The sequence below is a fragment of the Hemitrygon akajei genome, chromosome 1, assembly GCF_048418815.1.
Source record: "Hemitrygon akajei chromosome 1, sHemAka1.3, whole genome shotgun sequence".
NCBI lineage: Eukaryota > Metazoa > Chordata > Chondrichthyes > Myliobatiformes > Dasyatidae > Hemitrygon > Hemitrygon akajei.
The window spans coordinates 109968639-109987740 of NC_133124.1; the positions used below are offsets into that span (position 1 = coordinate 109968639).

At 41.4% G+C, this 19102-nt stretch overlaps 1 protein-coding gene across 4 annotated transcripts in view; it reads left to right on the plus strand.

Annotated features, from left to right (window-relative positions):
- Positions 1-19102, plus strand: part of bbs9 (Bardet-Biedl syndrome 9) — a 372439-nt gene that overhangs the window by 241211 nt on the left and 112126 nt on the right. For all 4 annotated transcript variants that reach the window (XM_073049830.1, XM_073049803.1, XM_073049822.1 and 1 more), the window contains one exon: positions 3493-3675. In XM_073049830.1, coding sequence (XP_072905931.1) covers positions 3493-3675 — 183 coding nt within the window. The remainder of the gene's footprint in view (positions 1-3492; positions 3676-19102) is intronic.

Here is a 19102-nt window from a genome sequence, read left to right on the forward strand (position 1 = left end):
GTGATTTCCTGCCCTGGTCTGATCTGAACTGACGATTACATTTCCTGCCCTTCAAGATCAAATGCTTTTAGCATGAAAGTGTCAATGAATGATTGAGTGGTGACACATCAACAACCTTGCACTCAACATCAACAAAACTAAGGAATTGATTGTGGAAGAAGAAGTCAGAAGAACACCCACCAATCCTCATTGAGGGGTCAGTGGTGGAAAGGATAAGCAGCTTCAAGTTCCTTGGCAGCAACATCTCAGAGGATCTATCTTGGGCTCAGCACATCAATGCAACTGTGAAGAATGCATGCAAGCAGCTATACCTCATTAGGAGTTTGAGGAGATTTGGTATGACACCAAAGACTTACAACTTTATATAGATGTAGACAGAGAGCTTTCCACTTGCCTCATCACCTGGTATGGAGGCTGCAGTGTTCAGGTTCAAAAGTTTGTGGACTCAGCCAGTTCCATCTTGAGCACAACCCTCCCTACCATCGAAGGGCATCTTCAAAAGGCAGTGCCACAAGAAGGCACATCCATCATTAAGGACCATCACCATCCAAGACATGTCCTCTTCTCATTATTATCATTGGGGAGGAGGTCCAGGAGCTCCACACTCAAATTTTAGGGAGAGCTTCTTGCCCTCTGCCATCAGATTTCTGAATGATTTATAAACACATGAACACTACCTCACTATTTCTCTTTCACACTACCTGTCTATATTTATTTAGTTGTTTATTGACTTATGATACAGTACTGTGCAAAAATCTTCATATAGAGCTAGGGTGCCTAAGACTTTTGCACAAAACTGTAATTTTTATAAACACAAAGTACACTGCAGATGCTGTGGTCAAATCAAATCAGGACCTGATGAAGGGTCTCTACCCGAAACGTTGACTGTTTCTTTCAACGGATGCTGCCCGACCTGCTGAATTCATCCAGCTTTTTTGTACTGTAATTTTTATGTCTTGTACTATACTGCTGTTACAAAACAACAAATTTCATGACATTTGTCAGTAATAATATACCTTATTCTGATTCTGATGGGGTTTGTCTCACTGCCTGAGTGAACTGAAGTACTATTCATGGCATGTTATCACTGAGCCTTTTTACAACACCAAACAGGCTCAGCTTTATTACACATCTTTGTTTACCATTGCAAGCTTCCAGATTTACCAAGGTTCCAGGTCTTACCTCAACTGATTGATTCCCATAGCAACTGTTTCATCCACTGTGGTTTTGCTGACTTTATTGCTTTGTTAACAACTTTGTGTTTTTCATGAAACTGCATTTTTTTAACTAGGAAGTACTCAATGGGAAATCTGGAACATAATAGTTCTCTGGTTTAATTGTCTTTTTAATTGAATCTTACTTTTGATGCTTGTTTTTATATGAAAACTTGAATCAACTACAGGGGCAGCTTGTGTCCATTTGTCTTCAAATAGAAATCAAAGATCAACTTCACACCATAAAAGATATAAAGTGAAGTTTTAGTTATGCTATTTCTATTAAGTTTCAATCAGTAAATTGTATGTTCTTTGAAGTTAAATGGATTTCTGTGTTTGTGCAGTGTTTTAGGTCAATTTTAATCACGCTACTCATTTTGGAGATTTCATTCTCCTTAAACCAAATTTACCTTAAATAATTCAAAAGCACAGCATGACAGATGTTCAAGATCTGAAATGTAGAAGAATGGCGGAAATAGACAAAATTTCTGGAGAAAGAGGTAACATTTTAGGTCACTGATGAAAGGTCATTGACATTGAAAATGTTAACACTGTTTTTCTCTCTCTGGATGCTGCCTGTCCTGCTGAGTACTTCCAGTATTTTCATTGTTATAAATTTATGGGCTAAATGTAAATATAGAAGCCAGGGAAGGTAATTCACGTTTATTTATCTTGCTTTATCTTTAAATGGTAACGTGACAGATTCCAAAGAATTTTCAGTCCTATCTTTCTCTGGCACTATTTGCAAATATCTGCTCCTTCCTAGCTCAGGAATTTGCCATATCATCTTTGAACAGACATAGATTGCAGTCATTTCTCAGTATTACTTAGTAAGTCCCACATAGTACCAATAATATTCTAGCAAACACCTTGCACGAGATGTGATTATACTATCTATCAGCTGCATGGCTTTGACATTTATTTGACTTGCGTGGGTTTTGTATGCAAGTGATATTTGAGTGGCATTCATTTGTAGTTCAAGTAAAGTGATATAGCGGACTGATAAAAATCGCAAATATCATGATTGAGAGGATAACTAGAGAAAGAGTTAGGGACCAAAATAGCAGTCTGACTGCTCTACTGTTGAGATGAAGCCACACACAGGTTGGAGGAACAATGCCTTATATACCATCTGAGTAGCCTCCAATCTGATGGCATGAACATTGACTTCTCTAACTTCTGTTAATGCCCCTCCTCCCCTTCTTATCCCATCCCTGATATATTTAGTTTTTCTTCCCCCCCCTTTTTTTTTCTCTCTGCCCATGAATCTGCCTGTTCTACATCTCCCTCTGGTGGTCACCTTTCTTTCTCCTTACGCCTCCCGTCCCATGATCCTTTCCCTTCGCCAGCTCTGTATCCCTTTTGCCAATCACCTTTTCAGCTCTTAGCTTCACCTCACCCCTTCCGGTCTCCTCCTATCATTTTGCATTTCCCCCTCCCCCTCCTATGTTCAAATCTCTTACTATCTTTCCTTTCAGTTAGTCCTGACGAAGGGTCTCGGCCCGAAACGTCAACAGTGTTTCTTCCTATAGATGCTGCCTGGCCTACTGCATTCCACCAGCATTTTGTGTGTGTTGCTAGGAGTAAACCTCTTGGCCCTGTACTTGGCTTAGTTACAGTAGAGGATGATGTTTAAGAAATTCCAGTGAAGTGCAAAATGTGTGGAAAAGCTTGTTGAGTCCTAACGAGGGATTCAAGTAAAAGATTTCCATTGACAGTCCTGAGAGCACCATACCAAAGTAAAGAACAATCAAAAAACTCTTAGACCTGGTTTCTCTTCCACAAATGCTGCTGGACCTGCTGAGTTTCTAGTTTCTCTTTTTATTTAATAATACCTTGATATCATATGTTGACAGTAACCCAGCTCCTTCACTGTTCAAGGTCACAGCAGAAGCCAGGCAGATAAGGAACAGCAGTAACCAGAAAAGTAATGAAAAACAGTCAGTATCATGGAAGGAATCTCTAACTGCTTCAGGAAATTGGCTAGAAGATTCTGACTGTGAGACCACTGCTGAAATGTTCCAGATCAGCTTATCTCTAACCTAACATGAATGTGGGGATACATTTATAATGTTTGCTTCCGTGAGCTTTTTACAACCAGTATGATATAATGTGCATTCTTTAGTTACTATCAGTAAAGTTTAATTTTCTTCTTGCCATGGAGAGTTGCCAGGTTTTTACTGGGACCCTTGTGACCTGTTGAAAGATCTTTACATTTCTACAGGAGCCTGTTTAAAATAGTTTATTATTGTAGTAAATCTGTTATCATTTGCTTCAGATAATTGCTCTGGCTGATGCCATGGAGGAGAACCAGGCCAACCTGTACCAAGCCTTCACCAGGGTGAAGAGTGCCACACAGCTGACAATCCTGTTGATTGGTCTGTGGCAGAATTTGAGTAGGGATCAGATGACCATCCTGGAAGCTGCATTTCTACCCCTGACCCAGGACAGCCAGGAGTTGGTGAGTGTTTTGTCCTGCAAGGAAAGTAATACACTGTTCCAGAAGCACAGCACACTGTGCTTGGGCTTTCTAATCTCTGCCAGTACTTACTCCGGTAATATTTTTTCAGTGTTCCAGTTTCTGGATGCCGATGTTGAGATATCTTTTTATATTGAAGGAACTAATTAATGTCAGCTGTCTATCCCACATCCACATCCATCCAAAATAAAATCCAGAGGTAGACCTGCTCTCTGCACATGAAGCCTCAGAACTCACTCAGTGCACTAAAAGCTATGATTTAAAGAAGTATCCGTGTAGACATCTCAACCACCTTCTCTGGCAGATTATACCAATTATTCTGTACTTTTTGTGTAAAGAAGTTATCTCTCACGTCTCTTTTAAATCTCTCCCACCTTGTATCTATAGCCTCTAGCGTTGGAGTCCCCACACTGGGGAAAAGACTATGACAATCTAACTTTTTCATATTCCTTATGAATTTAAAAGCTTCTGAGGTCGCACCTCATTTTCGTATACTCCAAGGAACATAGATCCAGTGTGGCCAACCTCTCCCTATAACTCAGGCTCTCTAGTCCAGGCAGCATCCTTTCCTGCACCCTCTCCAACTTGACAATATCTTTCTTTTAACAGGTGACAAAAGATGTATGTCATGTTTTAAGGCTCACATAACTGCAACATAATGTGCCAGCTCCTAAATTCAATGCCCTAACTGATGAAGGTCAGCATGCTTAATGCCTTCTTCACCACTCTAATTCCTCAGCCACTTTCAGCAAATCTTGTATTTCAGCTGCCTCTGTTCCATGACACTCATCAATGCCTTGTATAAATCCTGTCCTGATTTGATTGACCAAAGTGCATCACCTCACACTTATCTAAGCTGAAATGCATTTACCATTTCTCAGTCCACCTCCCTAAATGATGAAGATCTCTTGGTAATTTATTGTAACCTTTTTTACTACCAACAAGTCCATAAATTTAGTTTCATTGGCTAAACTCACTGATCATGCTATGTATATTCACATACAAGTTATTTACATAAATAATGACTAACAGAGATTCCAACGGTGACCCCTGTGGCACCTCATTCGTCACAGGCCTCCAGTTAGAGAATCAACCTACAACCATCACCCTCTGCTTCCTATCATTGAACCAATTGTGAATCTATCTCAGTAGCTCCTCCTGAATCCCCTGTAACCTAACCCTTTAGATCAGCCTGCCATGTGAGACCTTGTCAAAAGTCTTACTAAAGTTCTTATAAACAATATCAGCTGTCCTCCCTTCATCTATCCCATCGTTAGTTCTTCGAAGAACTCCAAAAGATTTGTCAAACATGACCTCCCATGAATAAAACTGCATTGACTATTCCTGACCAGGCCTTGACTATCCAACTGATGATAGATCTTATCCCTCAGAATTCCCTCCAGTAACTTAACTATAAATGAAGTTAGGTTCAGTGATAATTAGTTCCCTGGCCTGTCCTTGCTACCCTTCTTAAATGATGGAACAACATGAGCCACTCCCTGGTTACCAGTGGCTAATAAAGAAGCAAATATTTCAAAAAGGACCTCTGCAATTTCATCCCTGGCCTCCCATAAGGTCCAGGGATGTACTTGGTCAGGCCCTGGGAATTTGCCCACCTCAATGCGTTTCATGTTCCAAGATCTCACTACCTATTTCCTTCATTTCTTTGGAATCCATGATATCCTTCTTAGTAAATACCAAGGAGAGATGGACATTAAAAATATCAGCCACTTCTTGCGGCTCCACATATTGAAAGTCCTGATCATCTTTAATAAGGCCCAGTCTCTCCTTAGTTATTCTTTTTCTTGTTAATATGACAGAAAAACCTCTTGGAATTATCTTTGACCCGTTCCACTAATTCCATCTCATTCCCTCTTTTTGCCCTCCTGATTTCTGTCTTAAACCTGTTCTTAAACTTTATTTTCATTGACGGATTCATTTGTACCCAGCTGCCTAAAAGTAATGTAGACTTTCTTGTTTTTCTTGACCAGAGCCTCTGTGTCTCTTATGGCAAGGGTTGGCCAAACTTGGTATCTCCACCCTTCACCCCAAGGAAGATACCCTCGACTCTTGGTATGACCCTTTTCAAAGCTTCCAACTTGCCAATTGTCCCTTTGCTTTTAAATAGAGTCACATAGTCAATGCCAGCTAGATCCTGTCTAATGACCTCAAAGTTGGGCCTGTAGACCTGTTCTACCTTTTTCATAACTATTTTAAAACTAATAGAATTGTGGATCCAAAGTGCTCCCCAACTGCCATTTTAAGTTACTTGTCCCACCTCATTCCCTAAGAGGAGGTCCAGTATTGCTCCTTCTCATGTAGGTTCCTTTATTTATTGCATGGGAAAACTGTCTTGGATGCACCACACAAATTCCACCTCCTCCAGGCAGTTGGTTCTCTGGGTAGCCCAGTCTATACTGGGTTAATTGAAATCTCTCACTAGCATTACACTACCATTGTCACAACTATGTGCAATTTCTCAACACCTCTGCTACTCAAATTCCCACTGACCACTGGGGAGTCTAATGTATCCCTGGCAAGGTGAATATCCCCTTCTTATTTTTAAATTCTGCCCAACTGGCCTTGTTAGATGATCCCTCAAAAGTATCTTCACTAAGCACTGCTGCTACATCCTCCTTTATTAAAAAGGCAACACTCCCTCCAGTCCTACCTGTACCTCTCACATGCCTGAGGCATCAGGATCCTGGAATATTGAACTGCCAGTCCTGTCCTTCTCTCAGCCATGTTTCTGTTGTGGCTACAATATCCCATTCCCTAGAGGCAATCCCTGCCCTCATTTAACTGCGTTACTTGTAGAGCTATGTGCATTGAAATAGATGCAATTTAAACCATTGGTGTTATCTGCTGTTTACTGTAAGCATGGCTATCCTGATTGCTAGGCATGCATACTTTGATTTCTGCACGTACCCATGTATTCTCAATGAGTTTATTCCCTCAAGTCCCATACTCCTGGTGGCAAAAGCAAATGCCCCCACTAGGGTATTGGTTTCCTTTGGTTCTATTACAACCTGTACCTTTTGTACAGATCGCCTCTACCCCACTTGAGACCCTAGTGATCCAAGAGCCTGAACATTTACACCAACTCTTCAGCCATTGAATCATCCGGCCTATCTTTCTAGACCTGGACTCTCATACTCCTGATTGTGTGTGGTATCAGGAGTAATCTAGAGATCATCACCCTTGACATCCTGTATTTTAATTTCTTACCTATCTTTCCCTATTCATTCCACAGGACCTCATCCCTTGTTATGCCTATGTTGTTTGTACCAACATGTACAATGACCTCTGGCCGTTCACCCTCCCCCTTGAGAAAATTTTTGCAGCTTCTCAGAGATATCTTTGGCTTGAGCATGGGGAAGCAACACACAATCCTACTGTTTGTCCTCCTAACTATCAAGTCTCGTATTATTATTGGTGTTCCTGACTTTACCTTGCCCTGCTGAGCCTCAGAGCCCGCCACAGATCCACTCAGAGCTGCACAAAGTCACAGGAGAACCCTGCACAGGCTGCCTACTTGCCTTACCCATTTATCTGAAACCTGTAACTTGGGTGTGACGTCCTCAGTAGCTCTCAGCTTCCTGGATGATTCTACGTATACCTAACTCCAGCTCAAGTTCCTTGAACTGGCCTGTCAGGAACTGCATCTGTGTGCACTTCCAATAGATGTAGTAGCAGCGAGACCATGAGGTACCCTGACTTTCTACATCTTGCAGGATGAGCATTCCACTCGTCTACCATCCTGCCTAAATCAAGGACTAAGGATCAACAACAAAATAAAATGTTACCTGGCCTTACCTTTGCCTCTCACTGAAGTTCCTTTGTTTTTAAAAGGGTTCTCTCACTCCCCACATCTGGCTATTAACTTAACCACTTCACAACAAAGCCTCAGCTCTCCACTGCAACAATGGCTACACCAAAATGGCCACTCTGGTTGACCCCAATTTATTTTGATTGTTGCTGTCAGTTAGCTGGTAAACGGTCCTGTTAAGTGAAACTCACCAGCAAACCTTGAGGCCTATTTTAAATGCTTGTGCTTCTTATTCCAAGTCCCATCTCTTGAAATGTGAAACTTACCAGCAAATCCTGAGACCTACCTCTTTTAAGAACTCACACCCATTATTCCTTCCTGTAATATGTGAAGCTCACCAGCAGTCCTGAGACCTACCATTTTTAAACACCAAACATGAGGAAATCTGCAGATGCTGGAAATTCAAACAACACACACAAAATGCTGGTGGAACACAGCAGGCCAGGCAGCATCTATAGGGAGAAGTGCTGTCGACATTTCTCCCTATATATACTGCCTGGCCTGCTGTGTTCCACTAGCATTTTGTGTGTCTCGGTTAGTCCTGACGAAGGGTCTCGGTCCGAAACGTCGACAGCGCTTCTCCCTATAGATGCTGCCTGGCCTGCTGTGTTCCACCAGCATTTTGTGTGTGTTATTTTTAAACACCTCTTGTTCCAGATCCTATCACCTCCCGGTACTCTGTCTGAATCTACTTTTGTACAGATTACAACCCTCCCTAACCAAACAAGCTAGGAAGGAAGATTACTTTTATGTACAATTTTCTTTCTTTCTAAAATCCTACATATTTTTACAATGGAGGGATGTGATCCGCTATCAGCTTGATCATGGCTGTTATCTTCAATTCCATTCGTAAGAATTGAGGTAATGTGTAAAATATTAACTAAGTCTGAAATAATAATTACATAATTTACTGTTTTCATCATTTTTGCAAACTTGTCATCTCAGAGTGAGTGACTGGAATGTTGGAGTGCAGTGATATCGTGAGCGGTAACATAATTCCCAACATCAGTGAGAAGCCTGAGGAAGCCGAGGAAACATGTTCCCTTTGCAGATATTAGTGCAGAATTTTCCTGTCGTGGAGCTTGGAGGCGAGCAATAGCTCTGTGCTCCTTGATCCTGACTGATATAAGCTGCTTGTCCAGTAGATATCTTGACACGCTCTTGCTGAGGGACTCTCTGATTCTGGCCAGCATTCTTCCAACCCACACCACTGCAAAACAGATTGTTAATGTTCCTTTCATTGCAGCAATAACTGTTTTGAAGCACAACATTTCATTGAGTGCAGAATGCATTGGAACATACCAAAGCTCAATTACATTTTGAAAGCTCTATATTCCCAAAAATTTAAGGCACACATTAATGCAGTTTTTGTTTTCTTTTATTTTGAATATTTCTCCTCCTTCATTGAAAGCTGAGTGAGTGAAATGAATGCTCAAGTTGCTTCTGTTCTCTTGCTGCTGCTATTGAAGTTGTGTCCCTGCAATGCCCTCTTGACAAATATATTCCATACCTTCCTCTTACCTTCTGTGATTCAGGTCAGGTAGCTTTGGACTTGAACATCAAACAAAAATGGAAAAGGGATACTTCTATGTTTCCTTTCTTTATTTAATAACCAATATTTTCTTGGTTACTGAATAAGGACCTTCATTCATAGGTAACAGTAAATTGTCTGATGCTAACAGCCCTGGAGGCTCCACATGAGTCAGCTTTCTGTCCTCAACTCATCACTCAAACTTGTTACTCTCTCTTTCAGGACAAATCTGTCACTGTTCTGTTACACAAAACTATCACTCACTCAACAGCTACATAAGACGGTGCGTGTATTCCAAGTCTCTACATTTCCTTCAATCAAGGTGATGGTCCAGCCTGCTCTCTGAGTAATTGGAAGCACTGTCTTGGACTAAGTGTTGTCATGTATAAATGCCAGCGTGAATTGGTTGGGCAGAATAGTCTGTGTTGTATTTCTAGTAAAGCTCTTTGTCCCACAACCACTCACCACTCCAGGATCTCACCCTCCAGCAGAGTTGCCTCTCACTTCTCTGTGGTAATACACTGTAGATGCTAGAATTCTGAAATAAAACAAAGTGCTAACTATACTTGACATGTCGGGCTTCACAATGTCTGAGTTTGTCCAAACTGTCCCTGGAGCCAATATTCTCCATCCAGGCAACATCCTTGTGAACAACTTCTGCACCCTCTCCAAAGCCTCCACATCTTTTCTTTAATAGAGTGACCACAACTACACACAATACTACAAAGGTGGCCTGAACAAAGTTGTATATAGCTGTGACAAGATTTCCCAACTCTTATACTCATGGACTATGAAGATTAGCAGAATATTTATTTGGTTAGCTTGTTTGTTATTTATTTATTAGTATATACGAAGAGTAATTTGGTGAAGTCAAAATTTCAAATTGTACTTTATGTTTCTGGGAGGTTGAAGTCAATGAGATTTTCGATCAACATAAAATAAAAAGGGAGGTAGCAAGATTTCTGTTCCTCGGGATTAAGACTCTTTGCTAAAGTAAAGCTAGATATCATTAATCTATAAAGATTAAAGCAATAGTTTACTAAAATACACAGTTGCTTTGAAGAATGTTGCTTGTAGCTGACTACAGTTAATGAGCTAATCCAATCTTTTACTTAAGCATACTGTAGGGCTCTTCTGAAAGAATAGCTGTAAACTTTTGTCTGCCATTAAAACACGTTATCCTTAAAATATTTCGTGGTTGTGTACACCTCAAAGTAAAACACCAATGCCTTGTTACAAATCAACATTCAAATATCCTTTAGGCAAACTTTCAGAACAGACAAGCTCTGTTGATAATGAGACAAAGGGTACAACATTGTCTCCATGATGAGTCCATCATTTTAAAAGTTTGATCATGTTAATCTGATGGACAAACAATTTCACAGGTTCTTGGAGATCAGGCCCAGTGCCAGGAGTCTGGTATGGAATTTGTAAACTTTAGTTTCCTCTGTTCATGTTCTTTAGGCAGACTTACAGGAGACAATATTCAGAAGTACAAACAAAACAAGTGTGTGTTTGTATTGTTCTTAAAATTTTCCATATCGGTAAACCAGGGGACTAAAGAACAATGGAGCATTTGTTTTCATTTATATTTTTCTCTTCTCTTTCCAACTTGTCAAGATGCTGTAATCCCCAGTGTGAAAGGTTCTTTCCTTTATTTGCCATACTGCATTTAACAGATTTTGTTTCCCTCAAGAAAGCCAGTGTCACCTACTTAGTTTCATGCTTACAATTGAGAAAATGAATGATTGGTGTAAACTAATGCTGTTCACAGTGCAGAAGCAGTGAGTATTTGTGAAACAGACGATACTCACTAACACTATTGAACTCTGATGGACGTTTGCAACCAGTTTATCAGTTTGTGCTTTGTGTATTAGCATAACGATGAATTTCAGTGCAAATAGGGGCCATTCCACATTAAACTTGTAGATTGATTTATTGTCACATAGAGTCATAGAAGTCTATAGCACAGAAACAGATCTTGTGGCCTATTTAGTTCCTCTCTACTCCCAGCGACCTGCACCGATAGCCCTCCATACACCTACCATCCATGTACTTATCAAAACTTCTTTTAAACTTTGAAATCCAGCTCACATCCACCACTTGCACTGGCAACTCATTCCACACTCCTAAACCCTCTGAGTGAAGAAGTTTCACCCTGAACCGATGACCTCTAGTTGTAGCCCCACGCAACCTCAGTGGAAAAAGCCTGCTTGCATTTACCCTATCTATATAGAAACATAGAAAACCTACAGCACAATACAGGCCCTTCGGCCCCCAAAGCTGTCCTGAACATGTCCTTACCTTAGAAATTATCTAGGGTTACCAATTGCCCTCTATTTTTCTAAGCTCCCTGTACCTATCCAGGAGTCTCTTAAAATACCCCATCGTTTCCACCTCCACCACCGTCGCTGGCAGCCCATTCCACACTCTCACCACTCTCTGCATTTAAAAAAAACTTATCCCTGACATCTCCTCTGTACCTACTTCCAAGCACCTTAAAACTATGCCCTCTGCTGCTAGCCATTTCAGCCCTGGGAAAAAGCTTCTGACTATCCACACGATCAATGCCTCTCATCATCTTGTACACTTCTATCAGGTCACCTCTCACCCTCCGTCACTCCAAGGAGAAAAGACCGAGTACACTCAACCTATTGTCATAAGGCATGCTCCCCAAACCAGGCAACATCCTTGTAAATCTCCTCTGCACCCTTTCTCTTGTTTCTATATCCTTCCTGTAGTGAGGCGACCAGAACTGAGAACAGTACTCCAAGTGGGGTCTGACCAGGGTCCTATATAGCTGCAACATTACCACTCGGCTCTTAAACTCAATCCCACGATTGGTGAAGGCCAATGCACAGTATGTCTTCTTAACCACAGAATCAACCTGCGCAGCAGCTTTGAGTGTCCAACGGACTCAGACCCCAAGATCCCTCTGATCCTCCACACTGCCAAGAGCCCTACCATTAATACTATATTCTGCCATCATATTTGACCTACCAAAATGAACCACCTCACACTTATCTGGGTTGAACTCCATCTGCCACTTCTCTGCCCAGTTTTGCATCCTATCAGTGTCCCGCTGTAACCTCTGACAGCCCTCCACACTATCCACAACACCCACAACCTTTGTGTCATCAGCAAACTTACACACCCCTCCCTCACTTCCTCATCTAGCTCATTTATAAAAATCATAAAGAGTAGGGGTCTCAGAACAGATCCCTGAGGTGCACCACTGGTCACTGACCTCCATGCAGAATATGACCCATCTACAATCACGCTTTGCCTTCTGTGGGCAAATCAGTTCTGGATCCACAAAGCAATGACCCATGCCTCTTACTTTCTCAATAAGCCTTGCATAGGGTACCTTATCAAATGCCTTGCTGAAATCCATATACACTACATCTACTGCTCTAAACACATTGTTGAAGGTAGTCACATCCTCAAAAAATTCAATCAGCAATCTCCTCCCTTGTCTCCCACAGTAGCCTGGGGCACATCTGGTCCAGTCCCAGTGACTTATCCAAATTGATGTTTTCCAAAAACACATCCTCCTCCTTAATATCTACATGCTCAAGCTTTTCAGTCCGCTGTAAGTCATCTCTTCAATCACCAAGATCCTTTTCTGTAGTGAATACTGAAGGAAAGTACTAATTAAGTACCTCTGCTATCTCCTCCGGTTTATTCCCCTTACTCCAATTAAATGCTTTCCTAACTTGTCTGTTCCTATCCTTCTCCAATGCTATGGTAAAGAAGATAAAAATGTGATCACTATTTCCAAAATGCTGTCTTACTGAGAGATCGGACACCTGACCAGGTTCATTTCCCAATACCACATCAAGTACAGCCTCTCCTCTTGTAAGCTCATCTACATATTGTGTCAAGAAACCTTCTCGAACACACCTAACAAACTTCACTGCATCTAAACCCCTCACTCTAGGGAGATGCCAATCAATATTTGGGATATTAAAATCTCCCACCACAACAACCCTGTTATTATTACACCTTTCCAGAATATGTCTCCCTATCTGCTCCTCAATAGTCCTGTTACTATTGAGTGGTCTATATAAAAAAAAACAGTAGAATTATTGACCCCTTCCTGTTCCTAACTTCCACACACAGAGACTCTGTAGACAATCCCTCCATAACTTCCTCCTTTTCTGTAGCCTTGATATTATCTCTGATCAACAGTGCCACACCCCCACCTCTTTTGCCTCCCTCCCTATCCTTTTTTTTTAAACTTAAAAAATTTAGTAGATTAGTCATTATTTTTTTTATTATATTACTCCAATCTATAATAATACCTAATCTTTCAACTTTCGTGGTATCCTGGGAAATCTTTATAAAAATCTCCATGTTGCTATGTGTGTCCCCACCAATCATACAGGCAACCTCCCTATCCTTTCTGAAACATCTAAAGCCTGGCACTCGAAGTAACCATTCCTGCCCCTGAGCCATCCAAGTCTCTGTAATGGCCACAACATCAAGCTCCAAGTACGGATCCACGCTCTAAGCTCATCCCCTTTGTTCATAATACTCCCTGCATTAAAATAGACACATCTCAGACCATCGCCTCTCCCCTCGTCACTTCAGTTCAGTTCCCATCCCCCAGCAATTCTAGTTTAAACTCTCCCCAAAAGCGTTTGCAAACCTCCCCGCCAGGATATTGGTCCCCTTGGGATTCAAGTGCAACCCGTCCTTTTTGAATAGGTCACACCTGCTCCAAAAGAGGTCCCAATGATCCAGAAATTTGAATCCCTGCCCTTTGCTCCAATCCCTCAGCCATGCATTTATCCTCCACCTCATTCTATTCCTATACTCACTATCATGTGGCACAGGCAGTAATCCCAAGATGACTACCTTTGTGGTCTTGCTTCTTAACTTCCTTCCCAACTCCCTGTAGACTGTTTTCAGGACCTCCTCCCTTTTCTTACCTGTGTCGTTGGTACCAATATGTACCACAACCTCTGGCTGTTCTCCTTCCCACTTCAGGATATCTTGGACGCAATCAGAAACATCCTGGACCCTCACACCCGGGAGGCAAACTGCCATCTGTATTTCTTTCCTGCATCCATAGAATCATCTGTCTGACCCTTATGCCTTTTCATTTTGTGTACCTCTATCAAATATTCCCTCAATCTTCTATGTTTCATGGAATAGAGTCCTAATCTATTCAATCTTTCCTTATAACTCAAGTCCTCCAGACCTGGCAAAATCCTTCTAAATTTTCTCTGTACTCTTTCAACCTTATATACCTCTTTCCTGTAGGTAGGTGATCAAAACTGCACACAATACTCTAAATTAGGCCTCACCAATGTCTTATACAACTTCAACATCCCATCTCCTGTACTCAATACTTTGTTTTATGAAGGCCAATATGCCAAAAGCTTTCTTTACTACCCTATTTTGCCACTTTTAAGGAATTATGGACCTGCATTCCCAAATCCCTTTGTTCTACATCGCTCTTTAGTACCCTACCATTCAATGTGTAAGACCTACCCTGGTCGACCCTACTAAAGTGCAACACCTCACACTTGTCTGCATTAAGTTCCATGTGCCACTTTTCACCCCATTTTTTCCAGCTGATCTAGATCCTGCTGCAAGCTCTGATGGTCCTCCTGGTAGTCCACTACACCCCTGAATTTTGCTGATCCAGTTAACCACATTATCATCCAAATCATTGATACAGATGACAAACAACAATGGACCCAGCACTGATCCCTGCAACACTCTCTACTCACAGGCCTCCAGTTAAAGAGATGACTATCCACTACCACTTACTGGCTTTTCCCACAAAGCCAAAGTCTTATCCAGTTTATTACTTCATCTTGAACTCAGGGCGACTGAATCTTCTTGACCAACCTCTTATGTGGGACCTTGTCAAATGCCTTGCTGAAGTCCATGTAGACAATATCCACTGCTTTAACTTCATCAACTTTCCTAGTGGCTTCCTTCAAAAACTTTCTAAGATTGGTTAGACACAACCTACATGCACAAAGCCATGCCGACTATCTGTAACCAATCCATGTCTATCCAAATATTCATATATCTGGTCCCTCAGAGTAGTTTTCCATAACTTTACCACTACTGATGTCAGGTTCACCAGGCTATAATTTTGTGGTTTATTTTTAGAGCCTTTCTTAAACAGCAGAGCAAGATTAGCTGTCCTCCAATCCTCTAGTCCCTTTTGTCACTAAGGATGATTTAAATATATCTACTAGGGCCCCTGTAATTGCCTCCCACGGGGTCCGAGGGAACACTTTATCAGGCCCTGGGTTATCCCCCCCCCCATTTGCGTCAAGACAGCAAACACCTCCTCCTTTGTAATCTGTATATAGGGTTCATGACCTCACCGCTGCTTTGTCTCACTTCTATAGGCTCTGTGTCCATCTCCCAAGTAGGTACAGATATGAAAATTGTATTTATGGTGTCCTCCATCTCTTTTGGCTGCAAGCTTGGGTTACCATTCTATCTTCCAGAGAACCAATTTTGTCCCTTGCAGTCCTTTTTCTCTTGACATACTTGTAAAATCCCTTGGGTTTCTCCTTCCCCTTGTCTACAGGGCAACTCATGCCTTCGTTCAGCTCTCCTGATTTCTTTCTTAAGTGTGTTCTTGCTTATACACGCTATGCATCTCCTTTTTTTAAAAATCTAAACCAGGGCCTGAATCTCTCTTTTAAATCAAGGTTCCCTAAACCTGTTATCTTGGCCTTTTTTGTTTGACAGGGTTTATACTCTGAAAATTTCATTTTTGAAGACCTCCACTTACCAAGCACACCTTTACCAGCGAACAGCCTATCCCAATCCACACTTGCCAGATCTTTTCTGATACCATCAATATTTGCCTTTCTCCCATTTAGAATCTTAACCCATGCACCATTCCTATCCTTTTCGACATTTACTTTGAAACTAATGCCATTATGATCACTAGATACGAAGTTCCCCTGCAAAAACTTCTGTCACCTGCTCTGTCTCATTCCTTAATAGCAGATCAAGTATCGTTGGAACTTCAACATACTGATTACCAAAACACAGTGGAAAAACTTGTCTTGCATATCATTCATACAGATCAATTCAATTCAAAGTGCTTTGAGGTAGTTCAAGGTAAAACAGTAACAGAATACAGACTAAAGTGTTATTGTCACATAAAGTGCAGTGCAAGTAGGTAATAAGGTGGAAGATCGTAAGGTGGATTGTGAGTTCAAGAGTTTGTCTTATTGTACTAGAGAATCTTTCAGTATCTATTAACAGTGAGATATAAGCTGTCCTTGAGCATGACGGAATGTACTTTCAGGCTTTTGCATCTTAGACCAGAATTAGGCCATTCAGGCCATCAAGTCTGCTCCACCATTCTATCATGGCTGATCCCAGATCCCACTCAACCCCATGCAATTGCCTCCTTTCCATATCCTTTGATGCCCCTGGTCGACCAGGAAACTATCAATTTCCGCCTTAAATATACCCACAGACGGCCTGCACTGCAGTCTGTGGCAGAGCATTCCACAGATTCACAGTTCTCTGGCTAAAAAAATCCTCCTTACCTCTGTACTAAAAGGTTGCCCTTCAGTTTTGAGGCTGTGCCCTCTTGTTTTCGATACCCTCAGCATAGGAAACATCTTCTCCACATCTACCCTGTCTAGTCCTTTCAGCATTCTGTAGGCTTCAATGAAATCCCCCCCACATTCTTTTAAATTCCAGTGAGTACAGGCCCAAGCTGCCAAACACTGCTCACATGTTAACCCCTTCATTCCCAGAATCATCGTCGTGAACCTCCTCTGGATTCTCTCTAGTGACAACACATCCTTTCTGAGATATAGAGCCCAAAACTGTTGACAATATTCCAAGTACAGCCTGGCTAATGTCTTATAAAGCCTCACCATTATCTCATTGCTTTTAGATTTTATTTTATTCCCCTTGAAAGGAATGCCAATATTGCATTTTCCTTCTTTACCACAGACTCAACCTGTAAATTAACCTTCTGGGAGTCTTGCACAAGGACTCCTAAGTCCCTCTACACCTCTGATATTTGAACCTTCCCTCCCCCCATTTAGATAATAGTGTGCCCTATTGATCCTTTTATCAAAATACATTATCGTACATTTCCCAACGCTGTATTCCATCTGCCACTTTTTGCCCATTCTTCCAATTCTTCTAAGTCCTGCTGCAATTGAATTGCTTCCTCAGCACTACCTACCCCTTCACCTATCTTTGTACCATCCGCAAACTTTGCCATAAAGCTATCAATTCCATTGTCCAAATTATTGACAAACAATGTGTAAAGTAGTAGTCCTAATACTGACCCCTGTGAAACACCACTAGTCACTGGCAGCCAACCAGTAAAGGCCCCTTTTATTCTCACTCACTGCCTCCTGGCTGTCAGTAATTCCGCTGTCCATACCAGTACCTTTCCTGTAACATCATAGAATTTTATCTTGTTAAGCAGCCGCATTTGTGGCACCTTATCAAATGCCTTCTGAAAATCCAAGTAAATGACATCCACTGCCTCTCTTTTGTCCACCCTACCTGTTACTTCCTTGAAGAACTCTAACAGATTTGTCAGGCAAGATTTCCCTTTAAAGAAACCATGCTGGCTTTGACTTATTTTATCATTAGTCTCCAAGTACCCCGAAACCTCGTCCTTAACAATAGATTCCATGCCAGAATCAAGTGATTCCTGAAAGATCACGACCAATGCATCCGTTATCTCTTCAGCAACTTCTGTCAGGACTCTAGGGTGTAGTCCATCTGGTCCAGGAGATTTATCCACCTTAAGACCTTTCTGTTTGCCTAGCACTTTTTCCTCCTCCACAGTGAAGACTGATACAAAGTACTCAAGTTCATCTGCTGTTTCTTTGTTCCCCCATTACTATCTCACCAGCATAATTTTTCAGTGGTCCAATATCAACTCTCATCACACTTTTACTCTTTATATACCTGAAAAAGCTTTTCGTATCCTGCTTTATATTTTTGGCTAATTTGTCCTCATGGTTCATCTTTTCCCTTCTTATAGCTTTTTCAGTTGCCTTTTGTTGGATTTTAAAAATTTCCCAATCATTGACCTTTCCACTCACTTTTGCTACCTTGTATGTCCTTGGCCCTTATGCAGTCCTTAACTTCCCTTGTCAGCCAAGTTGCCTACCCCTACCATTTGAGAACAACTTCTACCATGGGACATATCTATCCTGCGCTTTTGTAACTATTCCCAGAAACTTCAGCCATCTCTGCTCTGCTGTCATTTCCACCAGTATCTTCTTCCAATCTACCTGGGCAAGCTTCTCTCTCATGCCTCTGCAATTTGCTTTATTCCATTGCAATACTGATGCATCTGACTTGTGCTTTGCCCTCTCAAGTTGCAGTATGAATTCAGTCATATTATAATCACTGTCTCCTAAGGGTTCCTTTAGGTTAAGCTCCCTAATAAGATATGGGTTATTACACAACAGCCAATCTAAGATAGCCTTTCCCCGAGTAGGCCTTGCACGTCTCCTTTAAACTTACCCTCTCACTTTAAAGCTATGCTCTTTAGCTTTAGACTTCACTACCCTGGGAAAAGTCTCTTATCCATCCTGTATCTATGCCCATCATTTTATCAGCTTCCATAAGGTCACTCCTCAGTCTCTTTTACTCCAGTGGAAAACAGTCCTAACCAATCCTGTTTTTCTTTGTAACTCACCCTGCAGTCCCAGCAACCACTTTGTAATTTTTTTCTGACCCCTCTCTAACTTAATCATATCCTTCCTATAACAGGAAGTGGGGACTACAAATTCTTCTACTGATGGGCCATGTGGGTAAGTACTTTTTTTGGGTGACCCTCTCCACCTGTCAGGGCTTTTGTTTGCTCTTGATGTATAGATTCAGATCTTAATGCTATCCAATACTCCTCCACTAAGTGATCATTGGCCAAGGATTCTTACGAGTTGGAGAGTGTTACGCCTTTTTAAAGAGAGATTAAACACAGCCTTGAATGTTTTCTCCTGTGTGTCTGCTATTTTCATGATGCAATTCGGAATAGAACATTTATTCCACCACGTTCCACATCAAAACTGCGG